General features: G+C 41.0%; 2 protein-coding genes across 2 annotated transcripts in view; one reads left to right on the top strand and one right to left on the bottom strand.

Annotated features, from left to right (window-relative positions):
* Positions 1–8,331, top strand: part of LOC128905184 (probable acyl-CoA dehydrogenase 6) — a 92,454-nt gene extending 84,123 nt beyond the window's left edge. Inside the window, exon 9 of the mRNA XM_054190849.1 lies at positions 7,488–8,331. Within this exon, the coding sequence (XP_054046824.1) occupies positions 7,488–7,578 (91 nt within the window). The 3' untranslated portion in view covers positions 7,579–8,331. The remainder of the gene's footprint in view (positions 1–7,487) is intronic.
* Positions 8,332–10,284: 1,953 nt separating this feature from the next.
* Positions 10,285–18,402, bottom strand: BET1 (Bet1 golgi vesicular membrane trafficking protein). The gene is made up of 4 exons (XM_054190850.1): positions 18,222–18,402; positions 15,027–15,142; positions 12,268–12,324; positions 10,285–11,760 (listed from the first exon to the last, which is right to left on the bottom strand). The coding sequence occupies exons 1-4, from the start codon at positions 18,238–18,240 to the stop codon at positions 11,605–11,607; spliced, it is 348 nt and encodes a 115-aa protein (XP_054046825.1). The 5' UTR covers positions 18,241–18,402; the 3' UTR covers positions 10,285–11,604.
* Positions 18,403–19,484: the final 1,082 nt, after the last annotated feature.

Raw genomic sequence — 19,484 nt, 5'->3', positions numbered from 1 at the left:
GAAGAATTTTTTTATTATGAGGGTGGTGAAACACTGGAACAGGTTGCTCAGAGAAGTGGTAAGTGCCCCATCCCTGGAAACATTCAAGATCAGGTTAGACGGGGCTCTGAGCAACCTGATCTAGTTGAAGATGTCCCTGCTCATCGCAGCAGGGCTGGACTAGATGACCTTTTAAGGTCCCTCCCAACACAAATGATTCTTTGATTTCAGTTCAGCCCTTAAATATATGATACCTAATCAAAGGCTAGCAAAATTAGTTAGTGGTTCAGTTAGTTGAAAGCTTTGGTAAATGTATCTGTGTAAAGTGAGCGCAGAACACTTAAAATCTGTAAAAAGCTTATTTCTTTTTTAGTAGGTTGAGTTACTTTTTCTATTTTTAATAGCATTTTATCAACAAGAATGCCATTGTGGTAAGTCAGAGAGATCCTCAACCTTTTTTGACTTGTGTATTCCTGACATTTTCTGGTGAAGGTGCAGACTGCTGTATGGTGATGTTTTGAAGCCAGCTGTCAGTATGATGGTTTTTCTTAGTTACTTTTTTCACAGCCTTTTCATTAGAAGCTGGTGGTCCCTGGTGATGCAGATGTTAAAAGCTACTGCAGCAGAGACTCTGAATAAAATGAATTCTTGTCTTGAGACACTTACTGTCAATGTAGTAATGGGTACAGATTAATGTGTATGTGCTTTTATGTAGCTTTGATTTGTCTTTAGATTTCCTAGTCCAGTATATTATTGCTAACTCTGGGCAGGGCTTTTTTGTGTGAATTCCAGAGCGGTTTCTAAGTATACCAGCAGAGTCACATTTTCCCTGAGAAGAAATCCAGAGTATTTCCTATTGGTATTAACTCTGCCAGCTGGCTAAAGAAACATATCTTTCTTCCTCTAAAACACACACTATTATAAATGAGGCTAAAGGTGGTGTGATATCTATACTCTAAAATTTTCTGTGAATCAGTAAAATTCCATTATTGAGTAACCATAAGCTCCAGGAAGGGAGAAGTAGACTATTACCTAAATAAACAATTACAGGTTCAAGTCGGAGTCTTGTTAATCTGTAACGATAAGCAAAGCAGCAACTTTCCTACAGCCGTTCTTTTTGGTACGATGGTCTGAGTAACCATTCACGTCACTGTGATATTTGTCAAGTAGCGAGCAGCATAACTGCACAGCATGACATCTAGTCATAACGTGCAAAGATTTTTGTAGCGTAATCCTTACCAAGTTTCCAAGGAAATGTTAGTCTTCGATACATGTTGAGCTGTTACTCCTCAAAGAGCACACAAAATAACGCGTGGTTAGTGCATGAAGTCTTTGAATGTTAGTTTTTTAGTGTTGGTGAGAAATAATAAACAGAGCCAGCAAATAATCTGTCTGCCAAATGACTTTATTCATATCTGTCGTTTTAATCACTAGTCTTTTAAACTTCATAGAACTGACTTTTCTAAAGTGCAGTATTCCCTAGAAGGCATAAAGACAGGTGTTTCACCATGTAGGTGCCTGTAAGTGGGCTGATTTTATATATGTAAATGTCTCGTTTTCAGTTGTAGGGATTCTGAGAAGGAGAATGGGTTTGGGAAAAAAAAAAAAGTTTTGAGCCCAAATATCAAAGGGTTTCATAGAAAAATACAAGCCAATATAAAAAACAATAAGAGTGGACTTTCCAGACTTTACCCTAGTAGCAGGATTCTGGAGAAGGAGAGCGCCAGACTGGAGTTGTGTTTGTTTATTTTTCTCTTCCCTGTATGAAATTCCTCAAAGACATCATGACTTAGGAAAAATCAATTATTGAACAAATCCACAGCCTCTATGAAAGACCCAGGTTGTGAGAGATCAGAGGGAGGAAAACTTCTTGTAGCAAGTATACTGCAATTATTCAGACTTCATAACATGAGTTTTAAAAAATTTCAGGTAGTCATCTATGTATCTTAATAGTAATTATGTACACTTGTTATAGGAAGAACTTGTCAGGTCTTCTTAAAAGAGTTTGTTCTTTTTTTTAAATTAAGATTGTTTCTAAGTACTAAACGCTGTGTCTAACTGCTGCCAGTTCTTACCAGTTTTACTGGTGACGGGGATAACGTTATCGTTTCTTTACTTGCTGCATTGTGAAAGACTCAGGAAAGCAGTAGTGAAAAATATTGATTGGCTACCCATGTGAAACAGATGAAGCGTAAATAGCATTGCAAATGCACATAGCTGCAGGAGAAAAACACACTTTTTTCCCCTCAACTGTCACCCAGGTATTGCAATATGAAGCTTTCCTTAGTCTTTCACAGTGCAGCAAGTGAAGAAATGATAATGTTATCCCCATTCAGTATAGTTTTAAGTGGATTTTGTTTTGAATAATTAATGCATTTCCTTCTAAATTATTTTTTGTATTCCTCCCGTTCACAAAGTCAATTGAAATGCTTTATTCAGTTTCATTCTCTCTTTAATTTTTATATTCTTCATTCCTTACAAAGCATGTCTAAACTAGAATGAGTCTAGACAATTGGGGTTTTTTAATCAGTCTGTGTCATTATCACAATTTATGGTTGCACCAAACGAAACGAAACTTACCAGTTTCTGCTGACAAAACCAATTTGCTTTGAAGTCAGGAGGTAACTGTTGGGACAAGACTTAATAACGATTCTTCAGTCATCTGTGAAAACAAATCTGTAGTTTCAACCTTTTTCTGCAGAGGTTTTGTGACAGACAGAATCACAGAATGGTAGGGGTTGGAAGGGACCTCTGGAGATCATCTAGTCCAACCCCCCTGCCAGAGCAGGCTCACCTAGAGCAGATTACACAGGAACGTGTCCAGGCGGGTTTTGAATGTCTCCAGAGATGGAGACTCCACCACCTCTCTGGGCAGCCTGTGCCAGTGCTCTGCCACCCTCAAAGTAAAGAAGTTCCTCCTCACATTTAGGTGGAATTTCCTATGTTCAAGTTTGTGCCTCTTGTCCTGTGGTAGACACTTGTCTACCGCTTTGGTTGACTTTTATGAGTACCTTGAGAGGGAATTTAGGAGGTGGAGCACATGACATCTAGCTCTAATATGGCAAATCAAAGTAGGTAACTGCACAGTGATGACTTTAAAGCAGAGCGAAGGTCCAGAACGGACCAAGGTGATGCCCGGTCCTGCTCAGCTGTCCCTTCAAAATGCCCCGCAGGGGAAATGGGCAGAGCCATGTGAACTGGCAGGCACGGCTGCTGGTGGCTCGCTCAAACTTCTCACTCTGGATCAAAGTCTTCTTTAGATGCTGCTTAATGTGAAGAGCCTACAGGCAATCTATCTGAGTCTGCAGATGGAAGAAGTCACAAGATATTAAACTTGAGGGTACGTCAATATATTTTGTGGCAAAAAGTCTTGCCAGTAATACACCTTTAAAATAATAATTGGGGGAAAAAAAGGGTAAACGTTTTGTAATGAAGTGCAACTTGTGCTGAAAGGAAGCAGTGTGTAAATGGCCTTCTGGGAAGCAGTGACACTCTGAGCCACGTAAACCTTGGGAAGGATTTACCAATGGCCTCCTAACCAGGGAAGCAGGGAGCAGCATCTCTGCCATAAAGGCAGGCTGCTAGGGAAAAACAGAGCTGGAGTCACCAAAACTGGCTTTTTTTCCCCACGTCTGATTGGCACTGATCACTGCTGGAAACGGGAAAGAAAATGACTTAGTTTATTTTCTCAGGACTTTTAAGTTATGTGAAGACATTTGCATTGAAGATAGATAGTGCAGCGGGCTCCTCTCAGGGTGTTTGTGACCAGAAAGGGCTTTCTGGGTCTCAACACCACATGGCTTTTAAGAGGAAAATGTAGTGTAGAGCAGTTGCCTGAGCAGGCACGGCTTCTCGGCTGCAGGTACTAAGTGGTGATGGGATGCACAACACCATCACGTTTTATCACCTTGAGGGTAGAGACAGATTTAGTGTGCCATTTGCCCAGTAGCATCCTGGCTTGCATCAGGAATAATGTGGTGAGCAGGACTAAGGAAGTGGTCATCCCCTGTATTCGTCACTGGTGAGGCCGCACCTCAAATACTGCGTCCAGTTTTGGGCCTCTCACTACAAGAAAGATATTGAGGTACTGGAGTGTGTCCAGAGAAGGGCAGTGAAGCTGGTGAGGGGTCTGGAGCACAACTCTTACAAGGAGCGGCTGAGGGAGCTGGGGTTGTTTAGCCTGGAGAAAAGGAGGCTGAGGGGAGACCTTATCGCTCTCTACAACTACCTGAAAGGAGGGTGTAGTGAGGTGGGGGTTGGTCTCTTCTCCCAGGTAACAGGTGATAGGACGAGAACGGCCTCAAGTCACACCAGGGGAGGTTTAGATTGGATATTAGGAAAAATTTCTTCACTGAAAGGGTTGTCAAGCGCTGGAACAGGCTGCCCAGGGAAGTGGTTGAGTCCCCATCCCTGGAGGTATTTAAAAGAGGTGTGGATATGGTGCTTAGGGACATGGTTTAGTGGTGGACTTGGCAGTGTTAGGTTAATGGTTGAACTTGATGATCCTAAAGGTCTTTTCCAACCTAAACGATTCTATGATTAGCTGTGGCCTCAGCACCTATATAGCACATCAGCAGCTTTCCTCACGCTGTGAGGTAGGGACCTGTCCCTCCTTCATGGCTAGTGAAATCGCATGCAAGGGAGAGCACAGATTGGAGCAAGGACCAGCCCTGATTTTCAGGATAACTGGGACCAAAAGGTTTACAGGCAGGGTGATGGACACGACTTGGTGTGAGCAAAACAAGTGTTGAATGGCGCTCTGGTTGGAGAGGGGTCAACACCAGCCAGAAGAGGAACGTTAAACCGAAGGACTATACTGGATTATACTGCTCAGGAACACATTCAGGCTGTAAATTACAGGGTTCTTAATCATTAGAACAACTTTGTCATGCGACAGCCTTCAAATTAGGATAGTGCAAGATTAAAGGGAGCTTGTTTTTTCTCCTTAAAGCAGTACTTGATACATTTCTGAAGGAGGTTATATGACATGCTACCTATGGGAATGGGAAACTTGATTTGACAACGTGGAGGGTCCTTTTTGTTCCTTTTGCTGCCTAACTAGAAATTATGGATAACCCAGATTGAGTTTCATGGGTGGGAAGGGGTTCTTCATCCTCCCTCATAAGTACAGTTTTTTAACTCAGCATTGAAGAATTTATTTATTTTTTTATGCGTCAAAAAGTGGATTGCTTTTTAACATTTATATCTCTTGATTTAGTTGAGTATAATTAAGTCTTATAATCTACAGTGGAAGTTTCAAGTGCATGGGATTTCCTGAATGACAGGAAGCTCTTTACAGGGAGTGTTTTAGGGGGACAGAACACAACGGTCAGGATCTTTCTCTTTCCCCAGGCAAACTCCCACTCTCTAATGAAAATAGCATTCAACAGGGAGCTAGAGGTTTGGTTGCTCAAAATGACACCTTTACATAACTGTATGGTGCGTTGTGGGCTGGTTCCTCGCTGTCCTTGGCCAGGGTGAAGCCATCGCAGCTCGGTGCTCACCTCAGCAGGGCTGCAGGGAGGCAGCAACAAGGCAATGGAGAAATCAAAGCAAAGCGCTGCTGTGCCGGATCAAAAGCATTCCAGGGGTAGCCTACCTAAAGCAATAAAATTCTAATATTTATATATATTAAAATATTTATATGCCGTATTAATAGTGCATTATTGATATACTATAAATATCAAATCATAAACTCACATTAAATAGCTGATCCACAAGCTTACTTTACTATGTCATCTTCCCCAGCTTCCTCACAGAGCTCCTGGCAGGATAGTTAGTCCCGTGGTTTTGTTTTCTTACACTGAAAGCAAGTCTCTTTCCCAGAAGAGGCCTGCTAGATTAAAATCATTTGAGTCCTTTGTCATCTTGATCCTCTTAAACTAGGTGAAACCTTCTGTCCTGTCTCCCTGGGGGAGAGATTACCATTAGTCACCCGCCTGTAGATTCTGCAGGAAATATTCCTTATCTCACCCATAGAGACAAGAATATAATCACCATCAATTTTGTAAAGACACACACACACGTATATACACACACTCAAAAACATATGTGAAAGTTGTTTTTTTAAAACATGTGTTTATATGTCATAACCTGCCATATTTGTCACACACCACCAAAGCCAGATCTTACCCCTGCCTTTTTATAACTTCATATAAACAAGCCACATGTGCCCAGGATTATTCCTGCTGCAAATGGAATAATGGAGGGGTTTTATTGGCATCACAGAGGAGTTCTGAGGATTGATTCCTTACTGTTGCTACAGTGCTGTGAAGATGCAAGATGCTAAGCATTGGCAGGGGCTTTCTGCAGCTTGAAAAAGCAAACAGCCCTGTGGCACGGAGAACAAGTAACCTGCCATTGCTCCAGCTCTGCTGCCTTCAACGAGGCCCATAGGAAGCTGCGGAATATTCAGGTTATTGAGTTAAGCAGAGGTAGTTTAGCAGAACTGTTGCAGTGTTTTGGTTTGTTTGGTTTTTTTGGTTTTTTTTCTTATCCCCAAAGGAGAAAAGAAATTTGTGAAGAAAATTGCTTAAGGTTGCAGTAGTTTGCAGCCTGGCTAGCACAGGGAACTTAGGCAATACTGTTAGGGATGACTCAGTGATGTTCACAGCAGTTTTTAAATGAGTGCGATTAGAAAAATCAAATCAAAGTAAGCAAGCTTGCAGCAGCCGATCATTTTTAAAGCAGAGGAGCTTTATATACTATATAATGCTATACTATACTGCTATATAATACTATATTATACTGCTATATAACACTAATACGGATTATGCCTGATCTCACATAGCCGTTATGGGGACCAGGATGCTTGTCAGTTAAAAAAAAAAAAAAGTGAATGAAAATTGTACCTTCTCTGTACAGTTCTTCAATACCTCATGTCCTGATTGACTAATAGACTTTTTACCACGCAGTTAAGCTAAGTGCTGCGACACTTTTTGCCGCTGGCCCTCCAAAAGCTCCCTCCCCTCCTAAAATTCAACTGCAGGCTTAGGCACCTACAGCTTTGACAAAGGAACGGTGGGGATGTTGCGGGAAGTATCGCAGACCGTCTCCGCAGGAGGAGGCAGTGGGTGAGGTGTTCCGCAGGCGACTGGCATTAGTACGTAAGGTGTAGGTAATCTGAGCAGGTGGTCCAGCAGAAAACCCCGGGAAGAGCCTGTGATGCTTTACATGCCAGTCCAAAGTGGTGAGACCTAAACAGAATTTTCAAGATGAAAATACAGTATTATACCAAGTTAGTTATTTTTTAAATAATCCGAAAATTGGACGCGCCAAATTATATTTTAAGCCTTTTGAATTAGCAACATCCGTGTACACAAAAGGATATTTACAGCGCTGACAACGCATTTGTCCCCACCATGTATGCACTTTGGTAAACCAGGGGTTTCAATGTAGTAGGAGCGGCTCCATAATAAATGCATAGAATAAATGGGTATGTACAGTGTGTACTTGTTCCATCAGGATAGCCATGCAAATGTTTAAATCCACTCTTTATATTTCCACAGAGACTTGAGATTAATGTCAATAGGAGGTGGGACCGATGAAACCATGCTTTCCATCATATGCAAATACATGGAAACACTTCCAACCAAGTGACGCATCTCCACTCTTCCTTGAAAATTATCAAGCAAGAGCATGGCTTGTTTTGCACACTGAAGGTAACAGCCAGTACACGTTTCAAGGGTAAAATAAGCAGGAAACATAACAGTAATTTTGCCAGTGAACTGCTTATCAGGGTCTCTGCCCATTATCATTCTACATTCTGCCACTTTCTGTTGATACAAAGCAGTCTGAAAGCATGTGGCCTCCTGCAAATTTTTTTCGGTGGGTTACTTTTTGGGGGAAAGGTCTAGTGATCCACACTAAGCACCCAGAAATAAATGTCGTCTTTAATCAAGGTATATCTACATTTTAGAGCATCTAAGCCACCAATTAAGAAACACAACTTCCATATTAACACAGCTATGATTTTACTAGTAGCCTCATCTAATTTCAGTGTAACTTTGCTCTCAAGATCAGTCATTATGGCACAAATTATTCCCTGCCTTATTCAAATACTGGAACAGTGATTTGGCTCTCAATTACAGTACCTCCCCTATCTTTGAATTTTACCAAGTAATCATTAAAATGAGCGTTGTCATCTTTGCCAAGTTCTCATGGACTTGTACTACACCTTGTCATGGATGTTTGGTGGTGGGAATGGGGGTTGATTTTTATTTGTAGAATTTTACAAACAACTGTTTAATTGTATCCGAAGCTTTTGGAGGCCTGAAGTTCAGCAGTAAGGTATCACGGTTTATGTGTAATTATTAAAGAAAAATATTAAAAAACCCCATGTCAGTATGAAAATTGTGTGTTATTACTTAAATGAGATGGGACAATTTATGTTGTATACCACAGTCACCTTAAAGCAACGTGTATACTAAGTACTTTCAAAACTACTGTGATTTGTTACACAAATATGAAATACGTATCTGCTATGATAAGCACAAATTCTCAATTTGATCTTCTTTAAATATTACTCTTTACATTTACTTGCTTATCAGCCATACCTTCAAAACTAACATCAGCAACTCTTCCTAAAGTCAGAACAGACAACTTGCCTAATTGCAAAAAAAAAAAAAAAAAAGCTTCCGTGGAATTTTGCTTGTAACCAAATGGATTTTCTAAGGAATCTCCATGATATGATACTGTAAGATTAACAGTTTGATAGTTAAAAGATTGTATTTTCTTCCACCGGAAATGATCTGTATGGTTGCAAGGTAGAGTCTAAGTTATATTAAATTGAGAAAAACAATATATAAATATTGTATCAATTATGTACAAGATTTCAAAACCAAGAATAACCATAACTGCAGTATTCCTATGCAGCTGCTATTAACTGTAACTTTGTAAAAGTACAGTTAAATGCTACTAGTATTTTTCTGTCATGTCCACTGTATAGTGTATTTTATTCTACAAGATCGTACTGTAGCATCCTGAAATCTTGCAAACTATCTGTGAATAGACAGAGAACTGACGGAGCAATACTTTTCTAGCAGAAAATAACCAGTAAATTGCAGATGCTGAGGAAAATATTAAGGCTGCAATGCATGCTTCCCACCAATTTCCATTCCACTTCCCAAGTGAAATATTCTCAAAGCAGTTTCACCTGTACATAAGTTGCCGTAATCATTCTAAGCAAACTTGCAGGATCTTAGTTCTGATTTTAAAGTGAAAATTGACTTTTACTGGAAGTGAAGAAAGGGAAATCCCTCAAAAGGTAAAATAACATAAAACCATACAGAAACATGTTACAGTTTTGACTACGTAACTTTCAGTTGCCTTTCAGTTCAGAAAGTTCACGTTAAAAGAGCCAAATGAAGTTGTGTTTTAGCACTTAATTAAAAAAAACAACCTTTGTGTGTTTTCTAATAGACATGTAGAAAGTTGGTTGGAGGCTTCATACATTCCTTGTGCTTAAGCTTTCTCCCTATTTCCCGCCCTATCGAGACAACTATAAAAAAAAAGACAATCCTCCTTAAATTAAAAAACACAGAAAGGAAGACGTAGGCTTAAGATTTCCCCTCCAGTTCATTTTCTCTCACGGTGCTGCACCACTAAACTATGGGAGGGGGGGTGTAGGGTAAGAAGACCTAGTTCCTATTCTACATTAATTACTTTATCTGTTCTGACAAGTAAAAAGAAAATCCTATTGGTTTTATATATGATCTGAAGGACTAGGAAAAATCATTTATCGATATGTGCTCTGTCAAGACTTAAGGAACACCCCAGCATGTTTTTCAGAACAAAGACAGGAAACGTATCGGCTGTATAACTAGCTGCATCCACCCATTCTTCTACTTTGTATTAGGTAGTTAAAAACTTTTTCCTTTTATTGGTATGGCAGATTGATTGCTAAAAAAAAGAAAAAAAAAAGCCCAGAAATTGTTCAGACACCACATTTAAGAGTCAGAAATATATTTCTAGAAGATGATCAACTATCAATCAGAGGAGTGTGGCTGTCAAACATACGTCAGCAATTATCATCTCACTTGTTAGGTACCTTGCACTCCACTGTCTCATTAAAACCATACCAGCGCATCAACTTTGGATGGCAAACTATGTCCTACTGACTAGCTTTGGGAACACTGTAGTTGTTTAACAAGCCTAGCACTTCTCATATAGAGACGCTGCATTATCCTGGTGTTAGGACTTAGATGGTCTGTTTGTAGAAGTACTGCGGACCTTTTGACAGTCAAAGATTAAATCGGATAGAAATATTTGAGCTTTATTTACTTTTACACATTGTGTGTTTCATATTAGATAAGTGATTTACATGTCACACTTCTATTATATATGAACTCTAACATGAAAGAAACGTAGCATATACCTCCATTTCTTATTTTCATGGTGCTCCCCACACAAGTACAGCCCCTTAAATGCTGCACTGTTTCCAAAAAGGTACACTGGTACTCTACAGCAGAAAAGAACGTATATAAACAACACTAGTTAGAATACTACAGGACACTTTATTTGTCACTTTATAATTAGTTATTAATGGCAACATGTTATACAGTATTTCTAGAAAAGTTTTTCAAAAATTGTAGATACAATTTCAATGTCTAGGAGACAATTTTTTGAATGTTAAACTCAGCAATATAATAGCTTCAACTATTAGAAACTATTTGGTGAGCTAAAGCTAAGTCTTCAAAATAAAAATCCTGAATATGACAGCACCTCCAACAGGTGCATCATAATATACTTTAATATAAAATTCAAAATATCTAACCTCATATTTCAGACATCATGCAGTATAGATTTATGGATCATCACAGATTGAAAAGTAAACTATTAATGGTAAAAGTTTAGTGATTCAATGGAATCATTAAGTTTTAGATACTTTTAATATAAAGAAAACATTTGTACTGTGTCCATATTTGTTGATCCCAATGATCAAAGGCATTTGCTTAAAACAGTAGATGTATAAGCATGATTTGTCACATTTAAATTAAAAAAAAAAAAAAATCAATCCAGTTTTAAGTAACTTCTCCCCAAAACACAGTTTAAGCTACTTCAACATGTGCACCATCAGACCTATACACAAAAATCATTTTTGGGGGTACCACTATTACACTTGTTAGCTTCAGGCTAGCCTTTTAAAAATCCACAGATAAAACCGATTTAGAAAGATCCAAGTATTCTTCGTGCTTTTGCAACCTAGAAATTACGATATGCCTGGAACTGGAGCTCTAATTTAGAGCATGGCCCAGAATGAAAAGCAGAATGAAAGAGAAAGCTTTGTAATTCTGCAGTTACTTCATATCCAAACAACCGTTGTTTTCTGGGTTTGTTTTTTTTTTTTTTTAAATCAATTCTAAAAACTATTTTCCCCTAAAAAAACAACCTACTATGCTAGCAGTTTCTGCATATTTACGAATAATCCCCGCAAAACAGGGGATGATGGGAAAAATTCCGATACATTAAGAAAACTATATATAAACGTTGCATTAATAGTTAATGCAATTCACAACAATTTCAATGTGTTTTATCAACAGAATATGCCACTTTAGATCAATGTCTTCATTAATTAAGACTGCTTTCTAGTTGAAATTACACAATTTAAACCGATGGTAACATGCATCACCTCAGTTTAATAATCCAGTATATCACAAAAAAAACAAACAATGCAAAGAGCATCATGTAGCATAATAACTTTGTCTGGCTTCCTCTGGAGAGTGTTCTCAGTCTGCCCATAGTTGCACCTAGAAGTCCACCCGCAGAGTCAAAATCATTATCCTACATTTAAAAACAAGCAAACAAAGAAAACAACAAAAACCATGTTACTCCGAGGACAAAAAGATTACCCCTAAAGCTTGCTAAGCGTAGTTTTTTCTGTTTTTCCAAAACTAATGTTATTTCAGAGGCAGTTTCTGAAAATTAACCAGGAAAAACTTTCACCCATTTATCCAAATGGATGCAAGTGAAAAAAGCATTTCTGACTTCCTTATTTTTTGCTTCCCTTTTCTATTCTTAAATACATTTAAATATAGAACTGCCTTTTTAATACTACTATACCATTGCTAATTGAAAACAAATAGTCATATCTAAGCACAAAGACCTTGACTGTGAATTGGAAGTAATGCGTTTGCACATCTATCTTTTTGAACAGAAATACTGCTGCTGAATTGGTCATATTTTACAGTCTACATTTAATACAGATGTTCATACTAAAAGGAATGCTTTGTATTACTAACTTCTTAATCCTGCCCCATATTTAAAGAAAGTTAGTGACTAAACACTTACCATTTCTGATAACATTTTATTTTGGTTTTTAACTTCTGTTCCAATTTCAATGGAAAGCTATAAAAAGAAACCAAACAAACCAGAAAGTATTAAATACCAGTAAATCAGTTATCAGGGAAATCAGTCTAAAATACATGACTTGACAAGCACTTTCCCAAATAAAGTGTGAAAACAGCACCTGGTATTTTCAAAAACCAAAATAACACACTGTCCTAGTTTGAGGTAAAACAGAACCAACTTTCTGTCTAGTAATTTTACTTCTTAGCTAGGCCTCTTCTAACTCTCTGAAATTAATAGCATATTGTGTCGAAAACAGTTCATTCTCAGAGTGATAAAACCAATGTTTACAGTTTCTGCCAAGGAATGGTACGCAGAGAGAGTCTTGCTTATACTTATTGCTATAACAACCAAGGTCAGCTAATTTTGTTATTTGCACCATTGAAGGGTCAGAAACGGAAAAGCGTAGAGGGGTCCCACCTGCAGGGAGGAGCGGACAGGACAGGGGACCCAAAATTGACCAACAGGGTATTTCATCCCATCTGCCCCATGATCAGTATAAAAGCTGAGGGATCAAAGGACCAACCCTTTTCCTTCAATGGCCGACGTCTGAGGAGGACCCTGTCTGTTCGTCTGCCTTTGACCCCGATCCGTGTGTTCCTGACTCCATCTGTGGAACCCAGTTCCCACCCGTCGCTGAGTCCAGCCTGGGACTTCCCCAGTGCTTGCCAGTGACGTCATCCTGGGAGCCTAATACGGTTTTGTATATACTGTATCTATTTCATTATTTCCTTTATATCTTAATATTTCATTAAAGTAGTTTAATTTCTTCTAAACTCATAAATCTCTCATTACCTCTCCTCCTCCTCTCAATGTACGAGGTGGGGGGGGGGAGAGGATCTCTCGCCAGCCATTGGCCAATTGGCTAAAACCACGACACGCGCAGTATTCTGTCAGTAACCATTAGGAAAGTAAATATTTGTCATTTGACTAGATGAGCCTAGACAGTCACGGAAGGTACTCAATGCGCCTCCTCCCCTTTTCTCCTTCAACAGGGAATTCCATATTAGAATTATTGCATGGACTTCCAAAAATTCAAGGTCTAGTCAAGTGTAAGTATCAGTTATCCATTTCCTGGAACAATTGTTAAAACTACTGGCATACAGCACAGAGGACCACGAGCATTCCTTTTGACTCAGTGTTGACAGAGCTGACACCTGTAACCTGCGAACACATCTCTTTTGACAAGTTGCTGCTATGCTATGAATGGGGATTTCTTTTGTGAACTTATCTATTCCTTCTCTGCTTTGTGTCGTGAAACAGCAAGGGCGCAGCAGGACAAGGAGGCAAGTCGAGTATGCAAGTGAGGGTCAGTCCAGAGGTAGTAAGTAACCAGGGTCAGCAACAGCCTGGTCATCACCCAGCGCATCGACAGCTATGAGACAGGTCCAAGGTCAAGTCAGAATCAGGGAGGAATGAGAGCAGGCACAAACAGAGCTGCCACACAGCTGCAACGTAGCAAAGGTGGGGGCCAGCCAGTAGAACGCCGGCTTAAAAACAGCTCCCAAGTGAAACAGAGAATCCCCACTGAGGCTTCTTAGCAGCTCTTCCTCCATAACAGTTCTTATCAGCATGCTGGCCTTGAACAACCACCTCAGCTCCTAAAAGGGAGAGAAATGTGCTCCAGGCCCTGATGCTTTGGATTAGCAAAAATCATATGTTTTTTGTGACACAACCTAAATCTCATTATTTCTTACTGCTGCATTTCACCACAACCTATCATGAACTCAAGAGTGAAACATGAGCCTTCTAGGAAGATTACCTGAAAATTATTCCATATTTAAGATCATTACATTGCACTAAAAGATGCAACTGCAGAAAGAGCACACATGCTGCTCCATGGGGCACTAGCAACCACACTGTAGACACACCCTGGGACACTGATTTGAAATAGAACATACCAGAGAAGGGGAAGAGAAGTGAAATTCTGTAACAAAGGTCAAAGCTTTTCTTTTTACAGCCTTAACTTACTCTAAATTATTTAGGTGTATATTTTCTTACCTTAAACCTAAGGTTTTATTTTCTATTTAAGACTAAACAAACTTCTTTTAAGCAACAGGATATTATTAGTAATAAGAATTTGAAGGAGTTTAGGCCTAAGAATTCATTGGCTTTTACTACATACATAGAAACAGCACCTATTGCTAAGATGTATTTAAAAAAAAAAAAAATCTTAAGTTTTAAGAAAAAAACCCCACACAATTTTAATCACAGAGCTGTCTTTAAGTTAGACTCGCTTGAAAGAAGTCCTCAATCTCTGGAAGGAATCAGAATCATTAAAATAACAAATTTCTTTTTCAGAGTATATTAACGTGCCATTTCTAACAGCTGTTTTTACATTACAGATTTATCAGCAGCTACAGCAGAAGCTGATGAATCACAATGGTAACACCAAAAACAAGTAGTCCATTTTCTTAAATGAACCTGAGCCAGTTTACTGACCTAAACTCAAATTTTCTAGTTTCTGCAGGGACAGACAGTAAGCCGTAGGTAACACCACAGATGTCCTAAAGATTAGCAAAAAAAGACTCAACGGACTCTAGCTAAAAAGCTAATTAAAGAAAGAATCAGATTGTGCATTTTGGTTGACAATAATTCTTTCTTGTATTAAATTTATGTTTTAAACTAAGTCTACCGCTTGACCGGTCCATATAATTTGATTCAATAAATGTGAGATGGTACCACTATAATTAAATACTTACTGATTTGATGGCACTGACTTTTGTACGCAGACTTTCTGTTAACCTTTCATTTTCTTCTTCATAAACACTGTATCCACTATTGGTATAGCCATAGCTACCAGCAGATGCTCCCTCGCCTGTAAACACAAGAGTCAGTAGTTAGAGAGAAAAGACCATTGGAGCAAGTACCCTTCACATGCGGCAAAGCACGCTTCCCACTTAAAAATGCATTTCCTTAACGTTACCCTCAGCAATCAGAAAGAGGCACCACATGTTCCTGAGACAGAAATGAAACCTTTTTCAAATGTATACATTATCTTTCAATATGCAAATCAAAGACGGAAAACTGAGGAATGGTTGTAATTTAATAGTATAAAAATTTTTCCCCACATAGCGTTTTCAGATTACTTCTGTGGAAATCAACCTAGGCATTACATGGAGATGTGAAGGGAGCATTGAGGCCACTACATAAGAGCGGTAAACCTAACTCAAGATAGGAAAGTAGAGATCATTCTCTAACAAAGACAAAAACCATTTGATTGCACCCACATTTAAAGGGGAGAGGATACTCTGATCCTTACATGTATTTCCCTACAAACAAGACCTCAGACAAGAAGCCAGGCCCCTGAGGAGAACACTGCCATTTCTGTTGCCATTTGCAGTTCTGTTCCCACTCCTACGTTTGCTTTTTGGGTGATGAAGCTTCAGGACTATTGTTTGGAGCTCCAGACAACTGACTCAGCAGAGTAAGCGGAGCAGAAGGGAACGAAAGCTCCTCAGTTCCCCACATTCACTCCAACCTCTAATTAAGATCTCTACAGACAACAGCTGGAGAGCAGCATGGGCAAAGGAGAATTAAAGCCATGTCCTGTCTAGACAAAAATCAGTCTTAGGCCTCAAATCAAGGATTTGAAACTAAAGAAGAGAAACCGAGAAAGGCAAACAGAAAAGAACTATTATACGCTTTATCGTAAAGATCCTACTAGATTAATTAAACTATGAATCCAGCTATAACATTAATCAATATTTATATGGCTAGTCAGAATGCCACACTAAAATTGTCTGAATGCCTTTGGTTAATTCCTCTTCAATGCAATTTGAAGATTTTTGTGCTTGGGTGCCTTTTTTCTTTTTGAGGAAAAAGGGAGAGAAGAGAGACACAAACCATATTCACAGATAAAGCTCCATTTCAGTTTCACAGTCTGTTTGGCATACATAATATTAGTTTTTTAAAAGAGGGAATTATGATGCTACTTTCGTAATAGATATCATTTAATATTAACCCATACAGCTGTTCTTTAAGTGTAAGTAATGACAATTTTTTAGTTTGCACTTGTAAACTGTTTTAGTGTTATTCTATGAATTAAGCTAACAACAAATTCTCAGCAAGACAAAATGGGTGAAATGCATGTTTCCATTTCATCACAGGGAGAGTCAATAAATTCTCCCTCCCCTCAATTAAAAGTACCAATGCCAAGTATAGAAAGTTGACTAAAATGACATCATTTAGAGAGTCAGGGTTGTTCCCTTTGTCTCGTTTTACAAATGCATCTAAGTACAGTACTTCCTACCAGGCGATGCACAATTTTGAATATAAGTTCATATACCACATAGCTTCAGGCCAAAATACCACAACTATGATTATTACATAGACTGTGTCATTCATAATATGTGAATAACAGACAGAGACACTTCTATCCATGTAATAGAAAGCACTAGGTAGAAAGAAGCCTGGCTACTACTGTTTACAGGAAGGACAGAAACTTCAGCATGGCAGTTCTATGGGCTGTCTTGCAACACTGTTCATTGACAGGACCTGTAACATGGACATGACCATAACATAATAACAGGTTAAAAAAAGAAGTACCAGGTAGCTGGTTCCCACAGCAGAAGTACTGGTGCCCAGCTTCTATTTCCAGCCTACTAAATAAAAAGAAATTCTAGACTGACAGTTGAAATGTCAAGGGAAAGCAGCAAATTCTACTGCAGTTGGTAACAGTCATAATAGACATTTAAGTCTCTGCTTGACCTTCCATCAGATTGTTTAAGAAGTCATTTCAGGATGTTCCTTAAGGCACTGTTTGCCAGAGACATGCTAAAAGAAGGCATGCTCTTTCCCCTGCACTCGTTCCATAAACATCCATCACTTCACTTTTTCAGAAACAGCATTCTGAGCTGGATGGCCTTCAGTCTAACCCTCCTCAGTTCAGACTCAAGAGCGAGCTGTTAGTGGCAAAGAAAGGACTGAAGACCTGGGCATTATCAAATGCCACCTTTTTCTGATAAACATCCCAGCACGTCTCTTGATCTAGTAAGAAGTGTATCCAAGACTTGTTTTATCCTGTGAAAATACTATTACACAATAGAAAGTGTAGAAGTAAATCTAGGGTGGTGCTACAGATACATCTGGTATAGCACGATACACATGGCATTTATCAGCCCCTAAATATTCACTGTCTAGGAAAAAGTACCAGAATTCAGTGATAGATTTCTGAGGCATAAACATTACCTAAGCTTTAGAGCGAGGTCACAGCACCTGCATGGTTCTAGAACATGACATGGGAGTCCAAAGTTTATAGTTATCAATGTGGCTGCTGGTTGAAAAATGGGGCCTGAGCTTCTCAAAACACTCAGCAAGAACTCTGCTGAGATTTCTGCCTTTGCATCAGGTTATACTTATAATAAATTGACAACAGTTGGTGAGGTTTTTTTCCCCAAACATAGCAGGAAAACACATGGAAGTACCGAAGTTAAAAAAACAATTGAGAATTTGGAAAGGACTTGACTGAAGAGTGAAAAATCTGTCCGCCCATGGAAACATGGCTCAAACTAACGCTGCATTGGAACGATTCACGAACACAACTAAATACAAGCCCCAGTGCTGCTCCCGAAGTCCAGCTGAGCTAGAAGAAGAGAGACAGAAGCAGGGGTAATGGGCACAATACTCTTCCCACCCAACGCCCCGAGCTCTGCTGCAGGCCCGCACCCACCGGCACAGCCCCTCGCACGCAGACACCCCCTGGAGCCCCTACCCGGGGCCGGGCCCTGCCCCGCCGCCCCCGGCAGCAGCTCCCACAGGCCACGGGCTGCCCCGGTCGGCCCGGACGAGCGTTCCACCCCCTCTCAGCACCCTCCAGCACCAGCCGAGGGCCCCGCCAGGCCGGGCGGGCCACCGGGACGGCTGCAGGCCCCGCCGTCGCGGGCCGCCGCGCTTACCCAGCCCCGCGCGCCTCATCGCCGTGCCCGGAGCTGCCCGAGGGAGGAGAAGGAGAAGGACGGGAGCGACTCCCGCACCCACACCACCCGAAGGAAGCGGGGCTGCGCGGCTCGGCCACCCGGCTCATTCACTCGCCGAGCGCCACGACAGCGCTCGGCGCCGCGCAGCCCGCTGGGTACGGGCCGGGCTAGGCCGGGCCGCAGGGGCTGATGGGGGCTGTAGTTCCGCGCCGGGCCGCCGGACGGGAGGCGGTGCTGAGGGGAGGTCCGGCCCGCCCCGGCCTCGCCCCGTCCCGGCGGCAGGGGCCTGGTCAGAAGCGTTCCAGTCCAGGGCCTGACCCGTCGAGATCCTGTCCCGTCCAGAGCATCCAGCCGCCTCCAGCCTCCGGTTCATCCCGGCTGGAGGCCTCCCCCGCAGCAGCCCAGGGCATTGAGCCAGCCTGGCGTTTCTGAGGGGACAGGGTGACAGAGCGTGCGGGCCGGGCTTTCACAAGCGGGGCCTGAAAATGGCGCGATTTACTAAAAGTGTGCATTTTGGGCAGCTGGAGCGTGAGGCAGCTGTTTCCGGGGGCAGATGGAGGCAGGAGGCCAGCCACCAGCTGGAGCGGGAGCTGGCGGAGCAACATCATCCCTGTGCGTCCACCTCCCTGCGGCTTCAGCAGAGCAAAGTCTATGAAATGTAACCAATTGTGAATTTTCTCAATGCATTACCCATTTTGTCGTGCATTAAACTTTTAAGAATTGATCACAGAATCACAGAATCAGAATCACAGAAACTTCAGAGTTGGAAGGGACCTCTAGAGATCATCTAGTCCAACTCCCCTGCTAGAGCAGGATTGCCCAGAGCACATCCCTCAGGGCTGCATCCAGGTGGGTCTTGAAAATCTCCAGAGAAGGGGACTCCACACCCTCCCTGGGCAGCCTGTTCCAGTGCTCTGTCACCCTCACAGTAAAGAAGTTTTTCCGTGTATTTGAACGGAACTTCCTATGTTCTAGCTTGTGCCCATTGCCCCTTGTCCTGTCACTGGGAACCAATGAAAAGTGTCTGGCACCATCCTCCTTCAAGCCACCCTTTAGATACTTGTATGCCATAATAAGGTCTCCCCTCAGCCTTCTCTTCTCCAGGCTAAAGAGTCCCAGCTCTCTCAGCCTTTCCTCATAAGGGAGATGCTCCAGTCCCTCAATCATCTTAGTTGCCTTACACTGGACCCGCTCCAGTAGTTCCCTGTCCCTCTTGAATTGGGGAGCCCAAAACTGGACACA

This window comes from Rissa tridactyla, chromosome 2, assembly GCF_028500815.1.
Source record: "Rissa tridactyla isolate bRisTri1 chromosome 2, bRisTri1.patW.cur.20221130, whole genome shotgun sequence".
Taxonomy (NCBI): Eukaryota; Metazoa; Chordata; class Aves; order Charadriiformes; family Laridae; genus Rissa; species Rissa tridactyla.
The sequence above is the reverse complement of the archived record's forward strand: the minus strand, read 5'-3'. Positions and strand labels throughout refer to the sequence as shown.